Below are 27,561 nucleotides of genomic sequence, written 5' to 3'. Positions count from 1 at the left end.
TTTGTTTGAAAGACTTCAGGGTGTTTATTCATAGTTTGTTTAACATAAAATATGAGTGTTTATTCACTGATGCTATCACTGCTTTAGTTTGTGTCACACAGAAGAGTTGCCACTTTGGAAAGCTTTTTTTAAGAAAACATATATATAAGGGAAAAAAATCCAGATTTTGTGATCACTGGGTTGTATTAAAATAACTACAGCAGCGGAGTCTGTAAAACCCTAAAAAAAGGACACAGCAAAGATGATGCTAACAAGACACTGGGGCTTTGGTGACTGTATTATTTGTACTGCATGAAATTAACACAAAAAAGGACAATCTATCAACACAAGTATCTGCCACAGCTGGAGAAACAAAGATGTTTTCTCACCCATAAACCTGAATCAGCCTCCAGAGATGAATAGGATTGTCTGTGGGTAAGACTGTAGTATCTGCTAAAGAATTTACAGTGTGAGGAGAATATAAAGCTCCTTTAGATGTAATTACCCCCCTAAAGAATTTCCCTTTTTTAAAGTGAGCCAACACTGACGTCAGAAGGAGATCACAGGGTACGACTCTGGATCTCTGGTTTCATGCTCTGGGAAAAAATGATCCACAGAAATAATGACAGGACTGTTTGGGGCTAGAGAAGCAGCATTAAAAAAAAAAAAAGATAAACTGCCTGACATTTTGCTTTGAGGCAACAAATCTAAGAAAGAATATTTCCAATGAAATGCTTAGCAAACAGAGTAAACGCACATGCAGGAACACTGATGCATAAATCTCAAGAGTGACTTTTGCTGTTAAATTACTATTGTGTCTGTAGTGTCAGCGTTTAGACCACATAAGCTGGAGCAGGAGGACTGATCATCTCTTTTTAAAATCAGTGTGACAGTCTATACATGTAAACCGACTTTTAAACCACACACTAAATGACAAACCTGAAATAAACAGACCAGTCTCTCCTTAAAAAGCACTAACATTATAGCTCACAGTTCGTCCCCTGAAAGACACTGCTGCACATCTTACCTTCAGTTTGGAGAAATGTTGCTGTCCAAGTTCATGTAGCACAAGTTGTTTCACTTCAGCACTGAAGGAGCTCTGTGTGCATGTGTGTGTGTGTGTGTGTGTATGTGTGTGTGTTGTGAGAAGGCACTTGTGCATGTGTGTTTTCTCCTTGGAAGGTGTTTCCCCATTCTCGTGACTCTACATCACTCTGACAGAGGACAGCAGATTGTATGAGGAGGAGGAGGAGAAGGGGAAGATAAAGGGGCAAGGCGTGAGAGTGGATGAGGAGTCTATTACAGTGCTACGAGTGTGATTAAGTGCCGTCAGCGCAGAGGAAGAGCAGAGGGCCCGGAGTTTCCTGAGCTGGATCTGGGTGGGGGCGGGGAGGTTCGGCTCTCTGATTCCTTCATCTCGCCATTCTCCCGTCTTTTTAAGAAGCAAAGAGACACTTGTTTCTTCACAGTCAGTTACTGCAGACACAGTTTTTCATTCACTAAGGGCAGAATTGCATCATTAAACAACACAGGCTCTAAAGTTGGAAAAGAATAACTCTTCAGTTCAAGTGTTTGATTCAAGTCTGCTTCTTGTATGCTTTCAGCACCTTGTCAACAACACATTCGTGACCGAAAGGCAAAGGGAGAGGACTTTGGTAATTGCGGAAATACTTATGTGATTTAACCAAGATATTCCACTTAAAAAACACTTTGAGGCTCTCTTCATTGGACCGTGGCACTCATTTAGACTTAATTGTAGGCAAGCAGTAAAAACAAAAATATTCTCTCACACAGCTAACTAAACAGACCTTGAAATACAAAGCACACAGCCCAACATAGCGCTCAGAGAGACAGCGGTTTAATAAAAGCAAACCTTTTATTCTAATCACAAACACAACACAGATACATTCACATAAAAGTGTCCAAAACAAGGCAACAAATACAATTTAAGTTTCCCCACTCAGGGTCAGACCTCGGCGCCAAAAGACTACAGATCCCAGAGTTATGAAGGCGGCTGAGAGTGAGGTGAGGTGTTTGCGTGTGTGTGTCACAACTTTACAAACAAAAAGTACTCTACCATTAAATAAAATGTAAACATAAAAACAAAAATCGCTCCATTTATACAAATGTGACGCAAACTAAAAATCACTGGAGGAAAGCACAGCCAGGGTTAAAGGAGAGATTCACTGTTTTTAATATAGTTTACTTTAAATACTCATATCTTGTTATCTATATAACCAAATAAATGGCCACTTCCTCCTGTCCTTAACAGCAAAGCATTTCATAAATGGCTAAGCTGAAATTAAAATTGGAAGCTGGACTTGTAAATGAAATTCCCTCCTTTTGTTTCTTTTTGATTTAAGCTCACCTTTCTCTGGACATTTTCTAACCTATAAACATGAACTTTGGATGTTCACGTGGTGGGTCACACCAGAATGTAAAAATTCATGTATTCATTCTAGTGGATTGCAGCAGGTACTGTACTTGCAACATAATAATTCTGCATTTTCTTTATTTTTGGTCCATTTTTGGCCCAAACATTCTGACCCACAAATTTTATAACGGAGGGCACAATCATCATTTATTATCAAAGTTGCATTATTCACTTTTATCTAACTTCCTTAAAAGTTGATACAAACAGAGAGTCAAGGGTGTGAATATATCTTCAGAAAAAAAAGTGTTGGTCTAAGGTAAAAGAATAAACCTGACTATCTGATTATAATGCTATCCAGGGAAACTTTGGGTCCTGTCAGCCACGTGAGTGTTACTTTGACACATTAACACCACCCTTAACATGGTTGCCCATCCCTATTACATTGAGAAGACTTCTCTAGCAGCTCGAGGAGCATGGCAAAGTTTCCAAATTTCCCACATCTAAATCCAATTAAGAAGCCGCAGGACATGCAAGAAAAATCGAGATCCATGGAAGCCCCACTCAAATAATCTGCTGTCAACATCCTGGTGCCAAACACCATGGACACCCCAGAGGTCCAGCGTCTGTGCTGAGAGCTTTGTTGAAGGCAAGAAGGGAACCTTATTGTGGATGAACTGTTTACTGTTTACAGCCAAGTAAGATATACTAATATGCAAGTTAGCATGGGTGTTGGTGTCATTTTGTCTGTTAAGCCAAATGTCAAGGGGGTAAACAGAAGAGCCGAGAGAAAACAGAAACTCTCCAGGAACTGTTCTGACTGACTGGCATCCACACAGCCAGCTGGCACGCAAGTAGCTATCGCAACACAAAGAAAATTTTATGAATTAGTTCTGGAAATATGGCTGCAAGTGTCTAGAGTAAATATTCCACAGAGTCAGAGTCTGTTCAAGGGTCATACCAACCTTTGGTACCAACCTTACCAAACTTAACTACAACATGCAACTCCTTCAATGTACGTGAGGACCTGTGAGTATAACTTTAAGTAGAATTAAGAACCTATCCTTTACCAGATCAAATCCTGTAAACACAATGGTGAAAATCTGCTGTTTTAGGGTACATAACAAACTTGACATTTCTCCCAACTCAACTACAAAACGATTTACATGTTATCTACAAATGTGCAAGAGGAAAAAGCAAATAAATTAAAAGCTATTCATTATAAGACACCAGCTTAGTTCATCTAATTCTAACAAAGAAAAGCTTCACATGTTTAGTTTATGGGAATTTTGTTTTGTGTAACTACTGAGAGTGCTTTAGTGTAAGACACAGAAGCAGAGCGGGAGAGGGAGGAGAGTGGGAATGCAGTGTGTATCACCATACATGGAGCGGAAACCAATCCAGGTTACACTGAGTCATAGACAAGCTTATCCCAGTCTCTCTCTATCCCCCCCACACAGAGACAAACAGAAACACCAAGATAGGGACACAAAGGTGCAAATTCACAGCTAATAATTCATACACTCACACTATGTTTTCACACATTTTTTTCCTAACACCTCCCCTCTACGAAAACACATTCAAGTGTCCAAAAATAAGCCACCTGAAATGGTTTAAAGATTCAAACATATTTGCCACAACAGGCCTTCCTTGGCTTGACCCTTTTGAAAAACAAACTTATCTTGACAAGTGCTTGTTTAGAAAAACACCAACTAGGCACCGTTTCATGCAAAGTAAGAACGGGCTAGGCCCATAACTTAATTCTGAGTTACGAAAAACTAAACAATCCCTTTGGAAAAGTGGTTCAAGAAACATCAACAAGCATCACTAAACCACCACCTCAGTACCTAAATATACAGGTGGGTGTAAAGTGACACCATTGTGATGGACAGCAAAGTCTCCATGTGGTAATTTGTGGATAAACTAGAGGCCATTAAAACATTTTTGGATCCACAGGGGAGGTGTTTATTCTGTCAGTGCAGGTCTAGTTACCTGCACACACACGTAAAGAAGTCCACAGCTGATTGCAGCTTTTTAAACTGCTCCTGTGTTTGTTTCAATGTTTTAATTGCTTTGAGTCTGTTGTGCAGCGGCTGTTGTCCATTATTCAGGTTCATGGTAAAGCCAGGGTGAGTCAGGTGTTTCCAAAAGGTCTGCAAAAAACCTGTATGCAAAAACAAGAACATTTAAGGCAGTACTTTAGTCCTGGATCAAATTCACATCCCTTTCAACCGATTCAACCAAGTTATATGGAATATCTCCTGATTTTCCTTTGTTATGATAAATATTAAAGGCTGTGATGATTTCTTCCCTGTTTAGAATAAGAAGCATATTTTTAAAAAAGGTGTAAACCACCAAACAGACGCATGACTCACATGGTGATCTTGTTAAATTAAAAGCAACCAGATAAGCATCAACATTTGTTTCTGGTTTCTGTATTTCACATAAATTCTAAACTATTGGTGCCTGTGTGTTTGCACTAAGTAAAACAAATTAGCTTCAAACCTGAAAAAAACAAAACAAAGCAAAACAAACAACAAAAAGTAGTGACAATACAAGTATTAACAGCTTTGTCCTTAAAGTAAGTGAGATCCCTCTGCTGGAGACAGGAAGTCATCACATTTGCCCAACTTATCATGACAGATTTTCATCTTCCCCCTATAAAGTGAATGAGAGAGACTAAAATATGCAATTATGGACCAGACATGGGTGTTGACCGAAGTTTGAACCAATTAACCTTTAAAGTTGATCTGGATCTACTTGATCCAAGGACTTGGAGGTATATTCTTACTACCTGATTTTTTATTTTTTGTTAATATCTTGGGATGTTAAATCTATTTGAAAATGTGTTTTTTTTTTAAAAATAGTGTCTGGAGTTTACCTCTTGCTGTGTTTTAATCCGTCTCGTCCTGTTCTGCGTCTTTCTGGGAGACAGGTACTACAGCGGTGCCCAACAAACCTCTTCTCACAATATAGGGACATGCAGGACCACTGGGAATGTCAGCAAAACCTAAAGGATGGAGAGGGGAAAAAGACGGAGAGTTAAATAAAAGAGTTAGTAGAAAATAGATCAGAGTGGGAAAGCACAGAGACAAGGACACACATAAACAGGAAATCCACAGGGAATCAAACACTCAGAGACTGTATGTACTCATGAATATTGTTAATAAATTAAACCAATTTTTAATCCAATCTATATTTTGAACTTTAAACTGGTCACACAGTACCCAGGAACACAAACTGAAAATTGCCACATTGCTTACTTACTGTATTTATTTACTTGTCACTATCTTAGAAAATGTGTTAAATATCCAGACACAAGTAAGCAGAAGCTAAAAGTTGAGCTGCCATGTAAGTGAAGCTGTTTGGGGACAAAGAACAGGACACTCTTGTCTTGTTTTTGGGGGTTGTGCAGTTTCACCATTTTATTTGTTTTAGTAAACCTACTGGCAAATAGTGCTACAACTTGGGGGGTAATATAATCACTCAAAGGTGCTCAAAGGAATATTTGGCTCACTAACAGTTATCTGCTTCACTATTTTAACCATGTAATGTTTCAGCTTGCAAGCTGGAATCAACTGGTGACTCGGCTGTGAGAAGAATTTTGTACTAATTGGTAAAAAGGTTTTACGCAACTCCCTCCAAAATAACTTTAATTACTTTTCACTCTACAGGCCCACAAACAACAAAGTTACCTTTCATGACGACTTCCGGCAGGCCGTAGGGTTCGTATTCTGTGTCGTCAAAGGCAGCTGACAGCTGCGTCCTGTTGCGGCGAATTCTTTCAGCCAGACGTGCCGGGTCAGCCGGGATGGGGAAGGAACCAGAAAACAAGATTTTGTCTGACGCCGCCTCCGCAGATAACTGGACAGGAGACACAGGAGGGGAATGCACTGAACCTTGTTCTTCCTCCTCCTCAGTCTGAGTGTTAACACATACTGTTGAAATGCCACGAGGATTCAAACTCTCCTCTGTCTGACTGCTGACACTTTTCATTTCTATCTTGACAACTCTGTCTGAGGAATTAGTCGTTGTGTTTAGTTTGGCTTCTGTTTTGGTCGAATCTGGCTCACAGACTTCGCCTGAGTGATGTTGAGCCATTTTCTCCAATGTCATTTGGATGAGTTGACTGTCTCTTCTTACTTTGGGACAATTATCTGACCATTGTGTGAAGTTAATCTCCTGGTTTTCTTTTTCAGATTCCTGAGTCAAGAGACAAAACAAAGTGACTTAAGAATTAATATTTCATCTGGTAGACAAATAAACGCATATGCCTAGGATAAAACTGAAAACCATTGCATTTTATTCAGTACTGAGGGCAGACAGGTGTTTTAAGTTCAGGTGTAAAAGTACAAATGCTTTATTTTATAGGTAAACAAAACATCTATTTTAAATGTCTCTAATATGATAAGAATTTCTATTTACAACAGGAGCAGCTCAGTTCTGGCCCATTTATTATTAAAAATAAATTTCCCCAAATATGCAGGCTTACTTCTCTACAGAAATGCCTTTATGTGCACTGGCTAAAAGACTTCCTAGATTCCACTAGCAATTATCTGGAATTATTTAATTTTTCCCCATTGTAATTTACACTAAATTACATAATGACAATTAGCCGTCTGGTACATAAGTGAGTGACAATTTATAAAAATCACCTGGTCAGCCGTGGCAGTGTCCTGTCTGTATTCTTGAAAAATTTCAGCAGTTTTAAAGGGATGGAGGCTCTTTGGTTCCTCAAGGTTGCTGTTCTGCAGTCTTGTGGTAAAACAAGCAAAAGTTAATCCCAGCTGATACCTGTACAAATATACTTAATATATGCGTTTAACACACACAGACACAGAGGTGTGATCAGTTACAAGTTATCTCTGTGATTGCAGAGTGTTGTGTGTTACCTGGAGAACAACATGCGGCCCTGAAGTCTGTTGGAGGAGCAGGAAACGAGTAACTCGTCTTCTCTGATGACTGTGATGGTTTCCTGGCTCTTCTGTCTATCCAGTGTGGGTGTCTGAACCGAATCCTGAACAGGTAGAGTTTGAGGCGAGCACTGGGTCATCTCATCTGTTTGCTCCTGGTTTGACTGGGACTGTGTGACAGCAGAGGTCAGTTCATGGGTTTCACATTCCTCAAATGTTGGTGCTGTTTGGGAGGCCAGTCTCCATACAGCAAGCTCCTCTGCCTGCTGCTGGGTCTCCTCAGAGAGAGCTCGTACCCTTATCTGCAGTGCCTCCACCTGGACAGAAGGAGAATGCCAGTAGACTGAATCAATCGGACATAAAACTTAAATATAAAACAAATAAAATCCACAACATTATTAAAAAAGTAATTCTATATTCAGCAATACAGATCTTATTGAATATTTTAATGTCGTAAATCATTTGATACTCATACTGCGAAAGAGTCGTATTAATTTGTCCAATTACAATTTAAGCCCCTAAAAATAGGGGAGGGTATCTATAAATATTTGCAATTTCTAAATTATATTTTTGTTTAAGCTTGAGTAGAAAGACTCTACTTCAACTGGATTTTAACTGCTTTATATAAAATCTACTCTGGCAGTGTACAGAGCCAAAATGATGAAAATCGTGCCATTACCCAAATATTTCCACTAGTTAAGACTACCATCTAGCGTCTCGTTCTCCATTAGCCCACCTGTATAATTTTAAGTCCTATACAACTAACCTATTATATTTTTGTCACTTTTCATCTTTTCACATAACTGAAGGAGAAAAATCACTGCCGTTACCTGTTGTTGTAGTTGAGTTACATGCACCTCAGACATTTCCTCCAGGTCTTCTTCAGTTCTTGTGTTTATTTGGTCTTCCTTTTTTAAATCTTGTCCTTCATCTTCTTCCTCATTCATACTTGACTCCAGTCCCTCAGTCATGACGTCATTCAGCAGACTCAGTGTCCCGTCTTCTGCCAAGCAGGACAGTGCAGCGTTTGGTGTGTTTTGGCTTTGTGTTGGATCGTCTTGATTTTCAGCGTCAGTCTGTAATGTCGGGTTTTGTGCGTCAGAGATGGTCAGGCCCTCAATTCTTTGTTTCAACAGCTGATTCTCCCGTCTGAGAGTGAGCAGTTCAGTAAGGATGTCTGCTTCTTTTCCGCTTTGACCGCACTGAGTCTCTACCATCACACAAGCAGAGTCAGGGTTACTCTGAGTTTTGTTCGAGTCTATAGATTCAGGATGCTGGTCCCCTGTTTTATTAGCTTCTTCACTGCTATCAGGTGTTGCCGTTTGAGTATCACATGTCTCTGGCTGACTTGCATCACACTGTGCTTTCAAGTCACTCTCAGGCAGTGACTCTGCAATTAGACAGGTGACTCTACTCTCCATTTCCTGTTTTAGTGAGAGCTCTGAATTCTCCACCGGCTTCTCATCTCCCTGTTCTTCACTTTGTATCTGTTCCTCCACCTCTTTGACCACCATCTTCACCTCATCCTTTTTATCATTCTTTAGTTCATCCAGCTCTTGCTTGCATTGTAGTAGTTCCTGATTTTGGCTTTGGAGGGCGTTCTCCTTCTCTTGTAGCTCAGTTAGAAGGCCTGCAATGTGCTGACTCTGCTTCTCAAAGGCCATGGTTAGCTGCTGCGTCTGACGTGTCACCTGACAAGAAGAGAAGGTTGGAAGAAAAAAAAAGAAGAAGAAATGATGACTAGAGAAAGTAAAAATACCACTGGGGTCTGCACTTCACTGGTCACAGCTCACAGCACAAAACACATTTTAAAAAAGCAAACCAAAGGCCTTTTTCTTAACCAATCTTACTTCCTTGAGGAAAAATGTGTATAAATGCAGTGAATTTGCTGTTGTAAATTTAAATCATTATGACCACTTGTAAATCAGGGCCACACAGAGACTCAGGTCACCTTACTGGATATGCAGAGTTTACTTTGCTTCTATCAGAACTGATGTTTACCTTCTCAGATTAGCACTGAACTGATACCCGAAGTCTTCTTATCTATCTGCTCGGGTTGCATTTAAACAGTTTGCAACTGTTTTATTGACTCCTATACTTTTCTGTATTTTCTTTTTCTTTTATACTGCCTGCTTTTTGTTTGTCTTTGACTGGCAAATCTTAATTAACTCTTTCGTAACCTTTAGTGGCCATCTTATTTCTTAAATAACTTACAGAAGGAAGTAACGTTTGATTATTTTTTATTTTTTTTACTTCAGTGAGATCAGTGATATCCTAATTTTAATATTGTGCTTTACAATAACACGATTCATACACTGCTCAAAAAATAAAGGAACACTTTATTCTTTTTTTTTTTTAACCTTCAATGTAATTAAACTTCAGGACTATTAATTTGGTCGGTTAAGTAGCAGAGAGGGAGACGTGCAGTTACGCTAGGAGTGCTGGACAGAGCCATAGAAGGTTGTAACCCATCAGCACCAGAATCTGCTCCTTTGTGCAATGAGGAAGAGCATGTGCACTGTTAGAGTGCTACAAAATGACCTACAGTGTGCCAACTGATGTTTTCAAAGTGTCCCATAATTTTTTTGAGCAGAGTATGAATTCAAGATTTAGCGATAAACGAAAGTGCAGTGATGACACATGAATTAAGCTGTTCAGAAGTGCAGAACATTTGAGAGTGACTGTTTAATACAGAAATACTTAGGTTTGAGAAATTTAGTGCACTAATCTCTATATCCAGCATCATTTACCTGGGTCTGCAGGGCCTCCAGTTTAATCTGACACTGATTAGCGCGCTCTGTCTCCTTTGCATTGTCATTCTTCAGTCGCTCCACCTCTTTCACCAAATTAGAGGCTGTAGGCTCAGCGATCTGGGGGTCTGAGGCTATTCGGCCCATCTGAACATCATCTGACAGAGGAGAGTGCTCGGCATCTATCACATTGCTCTTTTCTTGGATGATGCCTGCTGCTGTCTGAGAAACAAGCATGTTGTGTTGGTTGGTGGACTGGCAGAAAAGGAGGTGCTGCTCTGGTGAAGGCAGGAGTGCGTGGCCACAGCTATTGATGTTGGAGTTGAGCTCGTCATCACGAAGAGTCAAATACGTCAGGGGAGTGTTTGCATCTGTGTGCTTCTCTTCTTGTGTGTGTTTTCTTTTTTGCTTCAGTTCTTCCACTTGAGCTTTAAGTTCTGCCACCTTCATGCTCAGCTGTTCCTTTACATTAGCGTCTGTGTTTATTATTTGGCTTCTCTCCTCTTCCTCTCTCTTTTTTTCTTCTCGCTCTAAAGCCAGCTGAGCTTTCACCTCCGCCAGCTGTTTTTTAAGCTGAATATTAAGCTCTACCATTTCACTCTCCCTATCTTGTTGTTCTTTGTTTTTCTCTTCCTCCTGCTCACTTCCCCTCTCCTTTACACACTCTATGTCTGCCTCCAAAGCAGTCATCGCCCTCCTCAGCCTCTCTGTCTCAGCTCTTTCAGTCTCCAGTTGTGTCTTCCATTCTTTTTCTTTCTCCTCTTTCTCTGCAGCCTGGCTGGTGTGTTTGCGGCTAAGCTGTTTAAGGCGGGTCCTGGCTTCTGTCTCAGCTCTTCGTTGGGCTTCCAGGTCCTCTAGTCGTTTCTGCAGTTCTTCTCGTACATCTTGAAGCTCTGAACGGAGCATTGCATTCTCCTTTTTGAGATCTTCAGAGGGAACGGTCTGCTCAGACTTGAGAGCAGGTGTCTTTTCTGCAGAAAGGGTCAAATTTTGTGTCTTAGGTGAGTGCTCAAGACTGATCATTCTATCAAGATCTTTAGCGTTAGAGTTGTTGATGGGAGTATGAGAGACGTCACATTCTATTGCCTCATTTATAACTTTGTTCTCCTCTTCATTAATTTTCCCTTTGTCTCCTGCTCTCTTTAAACACTCTGAGGAGTCTGGGGAGATTAGGGCACTGATGTGTTCCGAGTCAATTCCTTCTCCTGGCTCTCTGTCAGAAGGATAAGATGCTCTGATATCTGTCCTTCTCTCCTGTGCATCATCTTCTTCCCTCCTCTGCTCAGCTCGGTTTGAAGAAGGCCTCTTGGTTTGGGCTGACGGTCGAGGATAATGAGATGAGGAAGACTGAGATGAAAAACTCTGTCCAACAGGGCAAAACTGCACAGATTGTGGAGGAGGTGCTGACTTTTGCTCTAGAATTAAAAGGAAAAACATTTTTAATATGTACAAACAAAAAAACTTAATAAACATGTGCTCTCTTTCTAATAAACATGTGCAGTAGTGGAAAAGTTAAGTGTATTTTTAAAAGGATAACATTCATCTATCACTAACCAGCAGGGAGCAGCACTGGGATAAGACTTATGCGTGAAAGACATTGAGTATATAACTGTCATGCACAATCTAGGACTCACCCTCTTCAGTAATCAATCTCCCTTTTTTGCTGCACAAAACAATAAATTACTACAGGGCAGCATTATCACAATAAGCCCACTAAAGGACACCAGTACAACAAGCTCATGTTAAGCATGTGGCCATGTGAGACTCCAAAACCCTGACTCTTGTGGAGGGAAGAAAGACAAGATACTCCAATCTACCATGACTAATAAACAGATTTGGCTTCTTCCCCACAGTTTATGCCTCACCCTGTAGTTCTTTCAGGAGACACAGGGTGTCAGCTCGCTCATCTGCAAGTCTCCTCCCCTCCTCTTCCAGAGCTCGCTCTCGCTTCCTGCTCTGCTCCAGAGTCACAGCCACGCCCTCTGCCTCACGCACAGCTTCCTAATGCAAAGAGCAAAAATAGTCAAATGAGGTGGGATGAATCCAGTCAAATCAAACTTACTGATTTTTAAGTATTCAGCTTAGCTGGAGGGAATCTTCATGAACAACGATGGACTTTTAAGGCCTCTTTTTCAAATATCTGTCAGAAAATTTGATTGATTTCCAAAATATGTCTGCCATGACAGTTTTAATGTCAGTCTATATTTTCGACCTTGTGATATTTGCACTATAAATGTTATCAATTGTGCAAGAAGACTGCCAGATGAGGACATGCTGTGTGTAATATAAATGGATTAAGAGCAACCCAAACACAGTGTCTCAACAGCTAGAAACCACAAACAAGCTACAGATGAAGGCAGTATTAGTATGAACTATGTTGCAAGCTTATGAACATGTAATGAACTGCTACAAATTCTAAAAGTGTGGGCGTTTTACATCTTCTGCACTCTCAGCTTAGCGGGGTGCAATACAATAGTAAATGTTCATTTGGAACCTGCACAACAATAGCAAATGTCCTTGCGCATCAGAAAGGCTTTACTAAGACTTTTAATCATGTAAAGTTCATTCCAGGGCCTGTTGGCCAAGGTAAGTCAGTGGGCACTAGTGGGCACTACAACAGACAGCCATTCAAAGGCTGTTTTCTTGTATTTGTGTCAGTGTTGATGTGTGTAGTATTACAAGTATTACAAGACACAACTAAATAACAGTGAGGATAACGCTAATCCGATATCTTTAATAAAACATAATGATGGAGCTGGATCCACACTTATTGACTAACATATGGCACATAAGATGGTCATTACCCATTGCTCATCTAATGAATAATTAATGCAGGCCCTGACTCCTAACAACGTCTGCATGTATCAGTTGATGATCACTATGTGTTACCGTCAGTTTGGCTTGTGTCTGTGCTTCTTTCTTCTGGCTCTCCTTCAGCTGTCCCTCCGTCCATTTCAGTTTCTCTTTCAGAGTCTCCAACTCTTTCTCCAGCGCCTGCTTCTGTAGAGAAAGCTGACAGAGAGAATAGCGAAATAGTGAGAATGAATCCAAACAACACAACAGAGAAGGTATTTAAAAAAAGAAATTAAAGTAAGGGGAAGAAAAAGCAAAAACAATAGGAGAACTGAAAAAAAGGGAATGACTTGTTTGCCTTGTTTCAGGTGCAGGAATCACAGCCAGTGAAGGGAACAGGAAGCAGGACAGATATCGATGTGTCTAACATATCCTCTGCCTCTCTCAGGGTTATCAGCAAAGACTCAAGTAGATTAGCTTCCCACCAGTTCTCATCTAAAAATTCTACACGTTATACTCATATAACTGTATATATGTAGCAATATTGTAATGTACTGAGTAAATTATTTGCTAATTAATTATTTTTAACTTCAGTGTAGCTCTCTAAAGACAAACTTTTTTGTATTGGTCACTAATTAGTCACTTGGTTTTGTTACAATATTGAGTGACCCAGTAATTCTCAGTCAATGAAATGTCACATGTAGTTTAACAACCAATCAAATCTGAAAACATCTGATACTGATTTTATCAGCTCACTTAGTGAATTTCAATATATGTAAAAAGAATTAAAGAGAAACTATAAAACACATTAATCAGGTGTTGGATTCTCATAACTGAAACTTCATGCATGCACAAAAAAAACAAAACAAAACAAATAGTACGACGCAAATTCCACAAAGGCCTGTATAAAGTGCTCATTACCTGCAGCTGAATGTTGCTGACCTTGTATGTGAAACTGTGCTTCTATTGTTAATTTACACAGTATAGCTTTATCAGATACAAGATAACACCTGTGTGGTTCACAAAGAGCTTACAGTAACCTTTAAAGGACACTAGTAAAACTGAATAGCTATTGTTAAGACGGTATTTATATATACACAGAAGGTTATGGACTAAATTTATTTTCTTAGAGATTTTTTTTTTAATCTAATAAAAAATTAGTGCCACATCATTCCTTTATGTTAAAGACTTCCAAAGTATAATTTTTAAAAAAGGTTTTTAACCACAAACAAAATTTGCACTCTGCATTCATGCAACATGCCTTAAAACGCTTCATACAAATCTTTCACCGTCATCCCACAGCCACTGTTTCACGCCTTCTTTTGCTGAGCACTCCATTTCTCACACACAAGTTCCAAGTTTCCGAGTGGTTCAAGCTTCCATAAACAAAGAAAAACTGAGCGGTCACACTGTCATTACCTTCTCTGCTCAACCTTTCCACTGGGGGAGAAACCGAGAGGAGAGGAGGACGAAGCGGAGAGGAGAGCAGGTGGAGGGGAGAGAAATCAGAAACACAGAGTCGAAGACAGTGAAAAAGAGAGAGAGAAAACATCACAGGCACGCAGAAAGTGTGGGAGAAAAAGTGCGATAAATTCATTGACCTTGGGTCCATATAATAAAAACAGTCCCAGGACAAGCAAAAGGTAAGATGGGAGAAGGACAGAGAAAGGAAATACTAAAAACAGGAAAGGTAATGAATGTATAATAGTATAATTATAAATAATAGCATAAACAAAAACAGTATGTCATATCTTTTTGGTCCTTGGTTTCCAGTGCTGATAGCAACTTTATCTTGATAAATGCATTTGTATGCATGTTAGAGGACTTGTTGGTCTGGTTAATGTGTAATATTTTGAGCGTATACTTGTACATGTGTGCGCATGTACCTTGTCAGCCTGTGCCTGCAGGGCATTGTGGAGCGTTCTAGCTTGTTGAAGCTCCTGGTTGAGCTTATTCACTTCCTGTTGATGCTGCTTCTCCAGACACTGCCTCTCCTTCTGAAGCTCTGTCAAATCCTAGAAACACACCAAAAAAACCCCCCAAAAGAATCCATCAATCTATGGAAAAAAGGAAATCAAATGAAAAATGCTTTTCCTTTGCTTTGATGTTCATCTCACCCTCTGATGTTGTTTCTCCAGCTCTTTGGTACGCTGTTGGTGTTGCAGTCTGCTGCTTTCTGCATTTTGCCTCTGACACTTAAGCTCCTCTTGTAGTTGCTTCAGTCTTTGCTCAGCTCCCGACGCCTGTCATGGGAAAACATATGCAGCTGTTTACCCAAGTTTTGCTCTATATGATACATCTGATATTACTTAACATCAGGTACATACTGTTCAATGTCAGTGAAAACTGATGTGTTTGACTTCTTATCACCAAACCAAATCTTTTGCATTTATTTTGCTTATGACTTGAGATGATTAAATCTCTGAGAATTTTGTCCTGATGCAAACCAAAGTTCCAACTTATAGGCAGTTTGAACACATACACTCCATGTGTGAATATGAGCATAAATTGCTGTATGTCTCTCTCTGGGCCCTCTGTTAGACACGGGTCTTGCCCAATGATAGCTAGGATAGGCTCAAGCCACCCACTACCTTGAAATTGAGAAGCACTAAAAAAGCTGGATGGATGAATAGATGGAGGGCATAAAACACTTCATAATGCTGGTTTAGCTATACAAATTAACATATATTACTGTTATTATTCATTTGTGAGAACAGCTCTAATCATTTAGCACTGTTAATGGAAAAATTACTGAGGTTTTTCCTCGTGAAAACAAAGCCTACAAAAGAACTCCTCCCAAATCACAACACTGTAGCAGTAAGATAACTTCGTGGGCTTTAAATGTGCGTGCTTGTGAAAGATACTGCAGTCACACAGTAACTAAACTGTTTAAATGGCCAAATGTTTGTGTTTACATTTTGTAAAACATAATTATGAGTCACTTCCAGGATTGCATTTATATCTTTTAACACATCTGTTACATTTTTTTTTCTTTGGTTGACTTGCTTAGTTTATTTCAGTCTTTCAACTGTGATTCAGAACGACCTCACACTGAGATGGTATTAATTAAATCGGGGAAGCACAACCTCACAACTTATTCGTACCAGATGGTTTTAGGCTGCTTTACAGCACAACAGGAAAAAGGACCACCATTTTTCCAGTTTTTTTCAAAGAGCATGTTAATATTTCAGGGAAGACAAATGTTTTGTTAAATAAGATCAACACCTCTGCCATGTCAAAAAACACCAGAGCATCAGGAAAATATGGAACATTATCACATAAATGAGATGTTTGTTTTCAGCAGTAGTACTAGAAGCACCACTACCTGTAGCAGCAGTATATGTGCATGTGTTTACCCGTTCACTGTCCTGGGCCATACGTGTCTGTGCCAGGCTAAGCTCATTGGAGACTTTCTGCAGGCTGAGCTCCTTGGCGGCAAGCTCCTTCTTGGTTTGCGCCATCTCGTTCTGTATGGACTTCAACGTCCTGTCCTTCACCAGCAACTCCTCTTCCAGAGAAGACATACGGCTTTGACTTTGAGGCGACACTGACAGATGGACAGAAAGAAGTATGGTTAATAATTTCAACCATCCATTTTCGTCCACTCATCATCCTGTTACCAGAGAATGTTTATTAAATTCTGTGTTAGTCTCATAGAGATAGGAGAAAATTTATAAGCATTTGTTAACTAATATTTATACTTTTTTTCAGAATTTAAAGAGCACCTTTAATTAAAAAACAGTGCTCACAATCAGTGAGCTGGGATCATAGAATGGCAGAATGGTGGCTGAGTGAGTGGAGAGTGAGCAAGAGAATACAGGTGAATGAATCCATTTCCATGACCATTAAGAATATCTTGATTTCTGATAAAAAAAAAAAAACTAAAAAAAAAAAACTGATGGCTGACAGTCAACAACACTTAGGGTCACAATCTATACACACTGATGCAATGAATCAAAGTTATAACTCTATATGATGCACTTAGATCCAGCCTGGGGAGGAGACTGATAATAAGGATAAAAATCAATTGTGTGCTTGTGATGCATTGTCAATATTTTAACTGTCCCATTTTAAAATCTCTCCAGACATATATTTACCTACCAAAGACATAAATATAATCACTTTTTTTTCCCATTGCTAATCTAAAAAGGAACAATGTTTTTTTGCTACATACAACCCCAAGTATAAATCCTACCCAGTAGCCAGAATAAATCCTAAACTGTATGTTCTGTTATCAGGAGAAACATGGCTGCAAAAAGGCACACCTAAAGTAAACATTATAACGCCACCCCCACCCCTCATGCCAGTGTCCCAGCAGCTTTTATTGTTTCATATTGACTTGTCTCCTTCCTCCCCTGAACAAACACAAAAACACCCGGTGAGAGCAACAGTGTTACATCACAACTACAAACTGCAGTAAGAGTCACTCTACATCATGAAGCCGGCCTGGGAGCAGGCAGAGGAATCTCTGGCCAGTCATTTCTACACAACCTCTTATGTAACGAGTGCAGCTGAGGTTACACATGTGCATGAGATTCATGGTGACAACACTGTTCACTTATACTGATGTTGCTGTCACTCTGAGGTAAACCAAAACTGACAGAATTTCGTCATTTGGACAAAGCTTATAATAATATTTTGAGTGAAGTGGGCAACACATTTCAAACAGAGAGACCTCGCAGTGTTAATTATGGCACCTGCCAGCAATTTTATCTATTGTTGTTATTATGTAAATTAAACAATAAGAGTTCTTCTGACCTCAGTTTGCTGTACATCTGTCCTTTATTTAAATCTTTATTTGGCTTAGAATTAAACCCTTCAGTATAAACTGACCATTCGCTTTAAGTGTTTGCTGTAATAAACCCAGGCCCTGGAACAGCCTGTCTATAGACACAAGGTTGGTTAGCAATGTCAGCACCAGAGGTTGTACTATAAAGAGAGAATAATGGTATAATTATGGTAGACTGGCTATTAGAAAGGAGTTTTGAAAATAACAAACTAACAAAGTATGAAAAGATCACAGTGGTAACATTTTCTGGATAATCATAGATAAAATCAAATAATGCATGCAGCATGCACATCAGTGAAAAATGAAGCAAATGCAGTGGTGCCTTAAAGCTGCATTTTTTCAAATGTCCAGCAGGAGGGTGACTCCTTTGGGTGACCTCAGTAAACACTTTCCTGATGACTTTACAGGCTCAGTAACTTGTTTCAGATCATCTTACTATTAGACATAAAATCCATGAACTCCTCCTACAAGATAGGAGTGGAGCAACCAAACTTGACAGACAGGTACATTTCAGGCCTCTGAAGAATCTTATCTATATAGGATCATGGATAGGATCAGGTCATGATGTTGTCGAGAAACCTCAAAACAACAGGCTAAAATTACATTAATAAAGTAGAGCAGCACAGGAACACCCTGGCGCGCACGCGAGCACACACACAAGGAATTTTTCCTACTCAGAATTTTTTTTTTTTTTTTTATCTTCAATTTAGTTATTTACAAGCAACAACCAACACCCCTATTTCTTTTACTTGACTTATTGTGACTAAGTATATAAGTTTGTAAAAACAAACAGACCAAACAATATTGCTGCATGGGCATGTACTAGTATTATTAGTATTATCCAGTTTGCACATTGACTGACCACTTATCAATAACGTAAGAGTAAGAGTTCGCATCCAAGATAGGAAAAGTGAAAATATTCAGTTTGAGTGATTTAAACAGTGTGACATCACTGTGGCTATATCAACATAACATGCCTTAATGTACGGTAGGTTAAGATGATTTTATTTTACTTTAAATATATTTTATAAGGGTGACACAGTTTAACAAATAAAATACAAAACACAAACCTTTTATGTATTACTGTATTATTGGCAATTTGCTCTAACTGTGATATATATTCTCAGCTGAAAGCAGGCAACCTGTTGAGGCTTGCTTTAGTGTTACCACCAAAGAAAACCATGCAGTCTAGTAGTGCAATCTAGATGTTACCTACATGGATCCTGATTTGCTGCAGTCAATTTACATTTCTTTGATTGAATCAGAAATTGAAGTGATTTCTATGCATCGCTCATCATGGAACGATATCAGACCAGGGTTACATTTAAGAGCTCTAATGTTCAGCTGTAAAAAAAAAAAAAAAAGAAAGAAAGAAAAGAAAAAAGAAAAAAAATTAAAGAGCCAACTGACCCCTTTTATGCAAGCACGAACCAAGCCTGGATTAACAAAGACAGTTGGTAACCACTGTTATCGTAGAGGGGATTATATGAATACATACATTTTTAGCACTCTCCAAGTAGGTTTTAGAACCATAAAAAAAATCTCATAACTAAACAGTTATGTTAACTGAGTCTTCATTCACTGAAGCATAAAAGACATTTTTTTTAAATTGAATTTATAGACATAACAGGACAATGCATAGGTTTCTGTAAAACAAGGTAACCAAGTTTTTGCCTTTATTGGGAAAGGAAAAATTGTGATTACCAAAGCCAACTCTGATTGTGGTTTTAGATTTTGTTAATTTTGCTAATGTAAAAAAGCCTGGGTAATGTTTAAAAAAAAGAAAAAAAAAGAACAAAAAGTCAAATCTGCTCCTTATTAAGTTGCTGTGTGTGCTTTGTTGCTGAAGACTGCAAAACATCCAAATGAAAATATAAACTTTGAAATCAGAGGGTGGTTTCACAGCAGGGGTACTGAGTTAAGTAGATAATAGCATATCCATACTGGCTCCTGTTGTTATGGTAATCCAGCTAGGTTTTTAATCTTGTTTTAGGATAAATGCTGCTGGCCTGAGTTGCGTGCGTATATATTTGTAATTTGCAAATGGATAACACAGAGTAATTCCATCCCCACTCACTGTCTGTCTCTGTCCTGCGGTCCTTCCCATAAACCCCCTGCTCTGACAGGCCTTGATTTGTGACATCAGAGGACGGCATCAAAGAGGGAGAGGGCGGAGGTCGCCTCCTTGCTGCAGGTTTTGTGTCATCCCGTTCCCATGGAAACACACCCAAGGGAGTGGAGAAGGTGTCCGATTGGACGGGTGAGTGGCTGTGGCGTGTGCTCTTGTGTTGTTGTTGTGGCAATGAAGGTGTGGGTATCTCAGAGAACTGAAGCCGCTGCTGAAAGGATGAGAGAGGGTTTAATCAAAGACAAAAAAGAAAGAGGAGCAGCATGAGCAGGAAGAGGCTCGACAAAAACAAGGCTCAAGGACTCAAGGTTTTACAATCAGACTAATGCAACTAAGAATTACTAACTGCTGTTTTATTCATAACTCAAGAGAAATTGCTTCAGCGTGCACAGCACCTTTAGTATATTTCAAATGCTGCTTCAGGATGAGAGATCGTAAAAGAAAAGTCAATGTTCAGATGTAAGAGCACAGACTTGCTGTTACATTTTCCTAAAACTTTTCTTTTGCCTGCCAGACCTGTACAAACAAATGCAGCAGTACACTATGATGAACGTTGGGAAATAATACAAGCAGGTGAATCAGGGCATAATTTTACTGAAACACTCAAACCAGCAATAACTTAGTAGCTTGTCTGAGTAGTGAAAGCCTGTAACAGCATATTCCTCTGTACAAAGTTTTAAAAAAAAAAACATTCCACAGAAGGTGCACTGAAGTACATATTATTATTGATGAACCTGGGACAACGTAATTTGTATTAAACCCATAAATAAAGTCATACTTCTTAAAAAAATACTGGTCTCATTTTTTAGGAATAAATTTGGTCTTCAGTTAAAAATGTGTATATAAAGTTAGATTTGGTCATCCTTTAAAATTTTTGATAACACTGCCAATCTTATCCTTTCAGCTGACTACTAGAAGAAAGAACCTTGCTGTTAAACAAAGAGCTGTGAGCCAAGGTGTTGTTTTTAACATCTAAATTTAACCAGAAAAAACCTCCATTATAAGGACAGAACAACTTTAAAATACGAATTCTTCCTGTCCTTATCACAAGGCCAGAATGAAATTTGAAAAATACAATAACACCCTGATAACAGACACTGATGCTCTTTAACCTACTATAAAAACTCTTAACTACATTGTCATGTTTAAAAATAGAGAAATTAAGTACAATGTTGTTTCATCTGTTTTTTTTAAATGCACCATGTGCTGCAGTAGTTCACATTTAAGAAACAGTTACAGCCATCTGGGCCACTTATTTGGAAAGACTTAATTACTTAAGACTAAAAGGAAAACTAATCAAATAAGGAGGGATGTTTTGCTTTGCTAATAAGACAGTTAAATCCTCCAAGTAGAGAACATCAGCTTTCAGCTACAATCCACAGCAGTCTTGGATTAGCTTACACATAGCTCAGTGTGAGAACATGTTCAGACTTACTCGGATGTGAGGAGCCCGGCTCTGCCCTTCATCTCTGTGCCCCTGTTTCTCTTCCTGTCGGCTCCCTACAGGGCAAAAACAAAGCATATGGACTGAACTTAGTACCTACAACCGATCACAAAAACTGAACAGGAACAACAGCTGTAAATTACCAAGTGGTTTAGTGACGAGAGGAAAGACAAACAAACTGTCCTTAGAGAGTAGAGGGCTGGGAAAGCAATGTAGCTCAAGGGGGTTTATTTATATCCACTGCTCATTTGGGACTCTGGTGGTTTAACTATTTAATTCTCTTAACTGTAAAGAGTTTTAATAAAATATTAGAAATAAACTGCCATAGAGATTAAACCAATTAATAATTTTACAGTTTAGAAAACTGTACCATTGTGTTCCCAGGGCGAGCCTGTATTCCAGCAGGGAGTAGAAAACAGAGAGGTATCTGGTGACCTGATGCTGTTCTGCAGCTTCTCTAGCTCGGCTTCCAGCCTGCCACAGAAAGAAGACACAGAGTGAAAGAGTTTAGAGTGGGAAGAGAAATGGAGATATTTCTTACAGGAAACGAGGGCTGAGGTCAAAAAGTCAGATTTGCTTAGTAAACATCCTAGCTGAAGGACGAGACCCAGTAGTATATGCAAAAACAATGATAACAGCTGGCTGAATTCTCTACAAACTGAGAAAAGCTGTTCCTTCAAAATGTGGTTTAACTCTTTTAGTCAAGGTTACACTAAGCTATCACTTATGAAAGAAAAGTATGCCCTCCCACAATTCATAGCAATATGTGCCATCCAACAATCATTTAAAAAAAAATATTAACATAACTCATCATGTACTGTAGATGATGAGAGAGCCTTCAGAATTTTAGGTTGAGGAACATATAAGCAGTTTTTTTACTGACTGGTGAACCTCTGCTCATTTTTACTTCCGAGAAACTGTCAATTCACCTAATTAGTTCAAAATGTTCCTCCAGCTGTTGCCATTTAGAACCACCCTTCTTAACCTTTTTGATCATCAAATTCAATATAAGCTAATATAAGCTAAATAGTAAAATGTTAAAGTTGAAAAATATGACATTTTCTATGTTCTACTGTCAATAAAAATGGGCTTATGAGATTTGCAAATCATTGCATTCTGTTTTTATTTACATGTATATGGTAATCAATAGTATTTTTCTGTTTTATACAATAACCTGGTAATATAATGAAAAATCAGAGGGGATAGAGCTTTCACAGTTGCAGCTCCAAGACTGTGGAACAATATGCCACCGCATGCCAAGCAGGCTCCTTAACTTGTCGTTTTAAAATCTTGTTTACATACTTTTATTCCCTGGCCTTTGACCCAGTGTGATATGCTTACTGTGTTTTTAAGTTGCTTTTTATGTAGTCCTTTATTGTTTAACTTCTACAGGTCTTATTCGTGTCAGTTTTTTTTTTTTTTTTTACCCTCTGGCCTCTGTTCATCTTTTATGTTTAGTTTTATTGAACAGCACTTTGGTCAGACCTGTTGTTGTTTTTCAAAAGTGAATTATAAACAAAGTGGTATGGTAACCATAAACAGTTAGTGTACAATACGCCAATTAATTAATAAATAAATAAAGCCACTTGTATGCAAATTACTGGAACAGAGCAGAAGAAAACATATCTAACAATTACTTTGGCTAATGCAAGTATCAGATTGAATAATATAGGGACTGTACCCAATCAACATCCAAAAAGCCATTTAAGACAGCTTCCTATACTATCAAAATGTAATGTCTATTGTCTGATTTTTAGTGCTGCATGTGCTGCATGTAGTTCCAACAATCAGTTTTAGTTTTACCTTCCAAATCCCCCCTTTTTACCCCCCCGTCCCCTTAAGACAGATTGTATTTGACTATCAAGTTTAATTCAAACTAAGTTATCCTAAGAATACCAAACGTCACTATATTTCAAACATTCAGTGAAAACAATACATAAATACCAAAACCAGATGAATTTAAAATTGAGAGAAGCTTCTTGCCTCTGTGGTTTTTAGCTCATGCTGACCTTTTGATTTCCTGGGTGAGTTTGTTGTTGAGGGTACGAGCAGCATCTAGCTGGCCCTCCAAAGAGCAAACTTGGGCCTGCTTAGTCTGAAGCTCCTGCGTAAGACGGTCCCTGCTCGTCACCGCTGTTGTGGCCTCATCCCGAACGTTTTGGAGCTCTCGCTGCACCGACTGCAGCTCCACACGTACCTCCTCATACTTGGCAGAAAAAAGGAGGAAAAAGGAGAGAGAGGGAGAAGTATATGTTTAATGATTATTTAAGGAAATCCTGCTACAGATGACTCACCCTTCATGACAATATTTGCACAATGTTATTTAGAGAAAATTAAAATTACAGGAACTGCATTTCCTTGAAGAGCAACATGTAGGTCAACTTTTTCTCTACATAAAATTTCTTGAAAAGCTAATGCATGATTTTATTCTTTTGTGTAATTCCGATGAAAAAGTGTGCATTTAAAGAAGCACTCATAAAAAAATACTAATTTCCTACAGATTATGTAATTTTTCTGTGGTCTGCCTAAGCGCTCAATGCCACAGCAGGTGGCAGGAGCAGCTTCCTGAGCCAGTGCCAGTGGATCCATGGTCAGCAGTCAGTGAGAGACTGAGCTCTCACTGATCACAGAGATACTACTTGTTAAATTTTAGATAACTTCCAAATTGAGCTTCCAATAAGAAGATTTCCTAATGTTAATCTAGATTTAGCATATTGTTTTTGGAAAAGGCAGCATTACATCAACCATAATAGGTACTAGGTGGTGCAGTAGTTAGTACTACTGTCTCACAGCAGCAAGGTTCTTGGGTTGAACCTGCTGGCTGACTCCAAAAATCCAGTCCAGTTCAGAAGCATGACAAAGTTAGATGATTTCTTACAGCCTTAACTAAACTTGGAAAGTCAACAGTACCAAATCACAAAGTTACTAATACTTGTGTTTCAGTTATTTGTCATGTAAATTGTGTGAGGAACAGTATAAGTGTTCATACTTTCACAGTTTGCTTCTCAAGGCTTGTATGGATGTTGTCCAGCTGCAGCTGTTTCTGCTTGTTTTCCCTGGACAGCCGTTCATGATGGATTTGCAGCTCCTTCACCTTTTGCAGGACCCGTCCAGACAGCCCTACTGTCCAGTCCTCCTCAGCCCAGCTCATTTCTTTCTGCCTGGGCCTGAAAGGGTGGAAAAATTATATCAATAGCTTGAATCAAAGTTCATTTTTATTTAATTCCCTCAGAAGAAAACATTTCCTTTTTAAACTGAAAGGTCACTTGGTTTCTAAGCACTCGGGGTGACAGACTGTGCATGGCTTCACAAGGCATGGTACTACCTAACCTTTCCTATTCATAGTTGGCTGATCCAGAATAAGACAGCTTCTAAAGCCATGGGATTTACCAGAACAAAGAGGAAGTATAGGCCATTTATAATCCCAGTCATATAGTTATATGTGGCCTGTGTTATAATTAGTCATAAAAATGCTTCCTACCACTAATTTGTCAATCTACTTCTACAATTTTTTATATTTTTTATTTAACATGAACTGGCCTATTAGTGTGGCAAGAATAAAGGAAGGTTGTGAAATCCATGCATGATTAAGTTTCAATCTTTCATATATAAACAAAACAATGTAGGTAAATCAAATGCAAATAGTACTACAGTATAATTTATTATGAGTCATACCTAAATCAACTCTGCTGCTAAAATAAATGTAGTAACTTGAAGGTTAAGTGCGTATGCATGTGTTGGTACAGAGGATTCAATTGATAGCATGTATATCTAAACAAGCTTCAATCATGTCTGCCTTTGACTCCGTCCTGTGTTGAATGTTGCTAAGGCTTTGAACCCTCAGGAAGAAACTGGTTGTCACTGTTGGGCAGCTGTGACTCAGTGTTTCCCAACACAGCCTTCTTGCTACGCTCATGCATCACTGAAAGCTGAAAGTAAATATAATCTCTCTCAAATTTCAGGTTTACGTCAAGGTTCTTCCTCAGACAATGCCACATCTGATGGCTGTTTTAAAGTCTCTTGTTCAAAACATTGCATTTGCAAGCACTTTGTTAATACAGACAAAAAACAACAACATCACCTGGACACGGATAAGCAGAATTAAAGATGAGAGCATTGGAATGAAGAAAAGCCTGACTGAAATGGCCTGAAACAAACTCACAGAGGTTTATTAAAAGCTCAGTTTGGACTTGCATTACAGCCTCAAGGCTGTCAACACCAAACTCACATAGTTTCTGTCATAGCATACGTGTCACGTCACTAATTACCTGCTTCCTGGCAGAAATACCCGACTATGACTGAGAGGAGCCAGTCACATAACACCCAGAGTGACTACAAAGACTGGACAATGACACTTTTGTACAGGGGACTTAAGTGTCTTTTCAGTTTCATTAGGATGACACGCCAATCTGAGCATTACTGAAAACAGTATACTCGTGCACAAGCTGAGTAGTGTTAAAGGCAGCAACTATCAATTACTTTAAGTAAGGATTCATCTGATTAATCACTATTAAGCTATAGTTAATATTTTAAATTACTCAGAGTGTAAGTGTCCCCATAAAAGTAAATTAACATTTCTAATCGATAAAAATATAACATAAAAGAAAAGTAGAGTTTGAGAAGCCTCGACCTGGGAGGGTTAGGCAACTTTTCTGTTTGATAGTTCAACATCGTTCATATTACTAATTACAGGTTCTAATCAAAGACCATGACCAGTTGTTAACTGCCAGGATTGGGTTAGATCTGCAGGTGATCTTGAGGTTGAAAATCTGGTTTTTCATGCAGTGCTCGTTTCACAATACAGCACATGACTGTCAGGGTGAAATTACAGAACTTTTTAGTGTTTTTGTTCCACAGACAACCTAAAGTCAAGAAAGAGTCAATAGTGGACAAGTGGTCTCAGGCACATACAGTCCTGTGACAAAATTGTCATAGGACTTTATGTACCACTGTACTTTCTTTTTCACATGATAGTAAAACATCATATGTTGTCTTTCCCCTGCTCATATCTATTTCCTCTTCTTTCAAGATGGAGAAAGCCATTCAATATTTCATCTACCACAAGTTAGAAAACAGGCACCAACTTCAAACTAATAATTAATACAACAAATTATTTTTTTTCTTTCCACTTTAAAACAGGCAGAGAAAACAGAAGGCCTTATACAAAAAGTAATGGCATGACAAAAGAAAGCAACTCTTTAAAAAACAAACATCAGGGGATTAAAAGATTAAAAGACCACGATCAAACATGTGATGTTAAAGAATGTGATCATTTTATGCTATTGCTCAAGACACCTTAATAAATAAAGTATTGAATGTCAGTACACAAAAAAGAGATGAGATATACAATTAGTACATTACAGCAGATAAAATATGCATACTACATTCGGTCGTACTGATCCATTATAATGTCATCTGATATTTGTTATCTTTGCACTACATTTAGAAAGCAATTTTATTTCTGTTTTATTTTTCTTCTGTTTATACTTATCTGACTTTAATCTGTATATAACGGGAATATTTCGTTTGTCATATTGTATTCTGTTTTATTTCACCGAGTCACACCATACTTATTTAAGTTTATAAGTAGGCGTCTGGAATTCAACGTTATAGCAGCTAAAAACGTCAAGCTTTTAGAACAACGTAGATCTCATCGTAAACACAACCTACAACAGAATACCTCAAATAAAATACACGATTACAAAAACAAAACAGCCCCATAAAGGTAGGATAAAACAAAAATCTCAAAGATGAATGTTATCCACACACACTTTGGAAATATAACCATTAATTTCTAACTAGGGACAAACGCACGTCGTCTCAGGCAGTCTCTTAATGAGGTGGACATGTGCAGATGTAGCACAATAATGATAATGAGGAGGAGGTGGTGGTGGCAGGGAGCCAGAAGCTGGACCCTGGCCTGATCACGAGGTTCAAAACTCAACGAGAGAAATGACAACTTCAAACTAAAACTCACTTTAACAGCCACGGAGGTAGAGAGTGAGTAACAGCCGCAGTAAGACCAGCCGAAACTAACTTTTCTACCGCCTATTAGTGTTTGTTGAGCGCTGAATGACACACAACTGTAGCGATGATGCTACCAGCTAGCCACGCAGTAAAGCTACTTACCATTCACTACTTCAGTTACAAAGGGCGCCAGCCGCCGGGGAGGCGCACACACTCTCACACACGCAGGCGTGACAGGGCTCTGTTCCCGCTGTTAGAACCAGGCTCCGGCTCTTCACTATTCGGCGAAGATACGTTTAAGTTTAAAGCGAGAGGAGCTAGACGTTAGCGTTGACTGACAGTTTTCATAGGTTGAGACGAGATGCCGCACGTCTCGTGCAGCTGACAAGCCGGAGTCGTTGTGGCACGAGGCGGAGCGGGGCGGGAG

At 38.9% G+C, this 27,561-nt stretch overlaps 1 protein-coding gene across 2 annotated transcripts; it reads right to left on the bottom strand.

The window, feature by feature from the left end:
* si:dkeyp-115e12.6 (centromere protein F) lies at positions 1 to 27,561 on the bottom strand. 2 transcript variants are annotated; one of them, XM_042221297.1, is made up of 18 exons: positions 27,297 to 27,561; positions 24,157 to 24,334; positions 23,177 to 23,373; positions 21,538 to 21,641; positions 21,159 to 21,223; positions 19,673 to 19,934; positions 16,163 to 16,353; positions 14,924 to 15,049; positions 14,693 to 14,821; positions 12,903 to 13,025; positions 11,879 to 12,014; positions 10,014 to 11,428; positions 8,094 to 8,954; positions 7,243 to 7,580; positions 7,006 to 7,105; positions 6,046 to 6,553; positions 5,230 to 5,360; positions 1 to 4,513 (listed from the first exon to the last, which is right to left on the bottom strand). In XM_042221297.1, the coding sequence occupies exons 2-17, from the start codon at positions 24,316 to 24,318 to the stop codon at positions 5,245 to 5,247; spliced, it is 4,833 nt and encodes a 1,610-aa protein (XP_042077231.1). In that variant the 5' UTR covers positions 24,319 to 24,334; positions 27,297 to 27,561; the 3' UTR covers positions 1 to 4,513; positions 5,230 to 5,244. The 2 variants fall into 2 exon arrangements, with proteins under 2 accessions (XP_042077231.1, XP_005913383.1); XM_005913321.2 differs by having other exon boundaries at positions 1 to 4,514; positions 5,232 to 5,360; positions 19,673 to 19,931.

The sequence above is a fragment of the Haplochromis burtoni genome, unplaced genomic scaffold (genome assembly GCF_018398535.1).
Source record: "Haplochromis burtoni strain Fernald_Lab_line unplaced genomic scaffold, NCSU_Asbu1 Contig_4, whole genome shotgun sequence".
NCBI lineage: Eukaryota > Metazoa > Chordata > Actinopteri > Cichliformes > Cichlidae > Haplochromis > Haplochromis burtoni.
The sequence above is the reverse complement of the archived record's forward strand: the minus strand, read 5'-3'. Positions and strand labels throughout refer to the sequence as shown.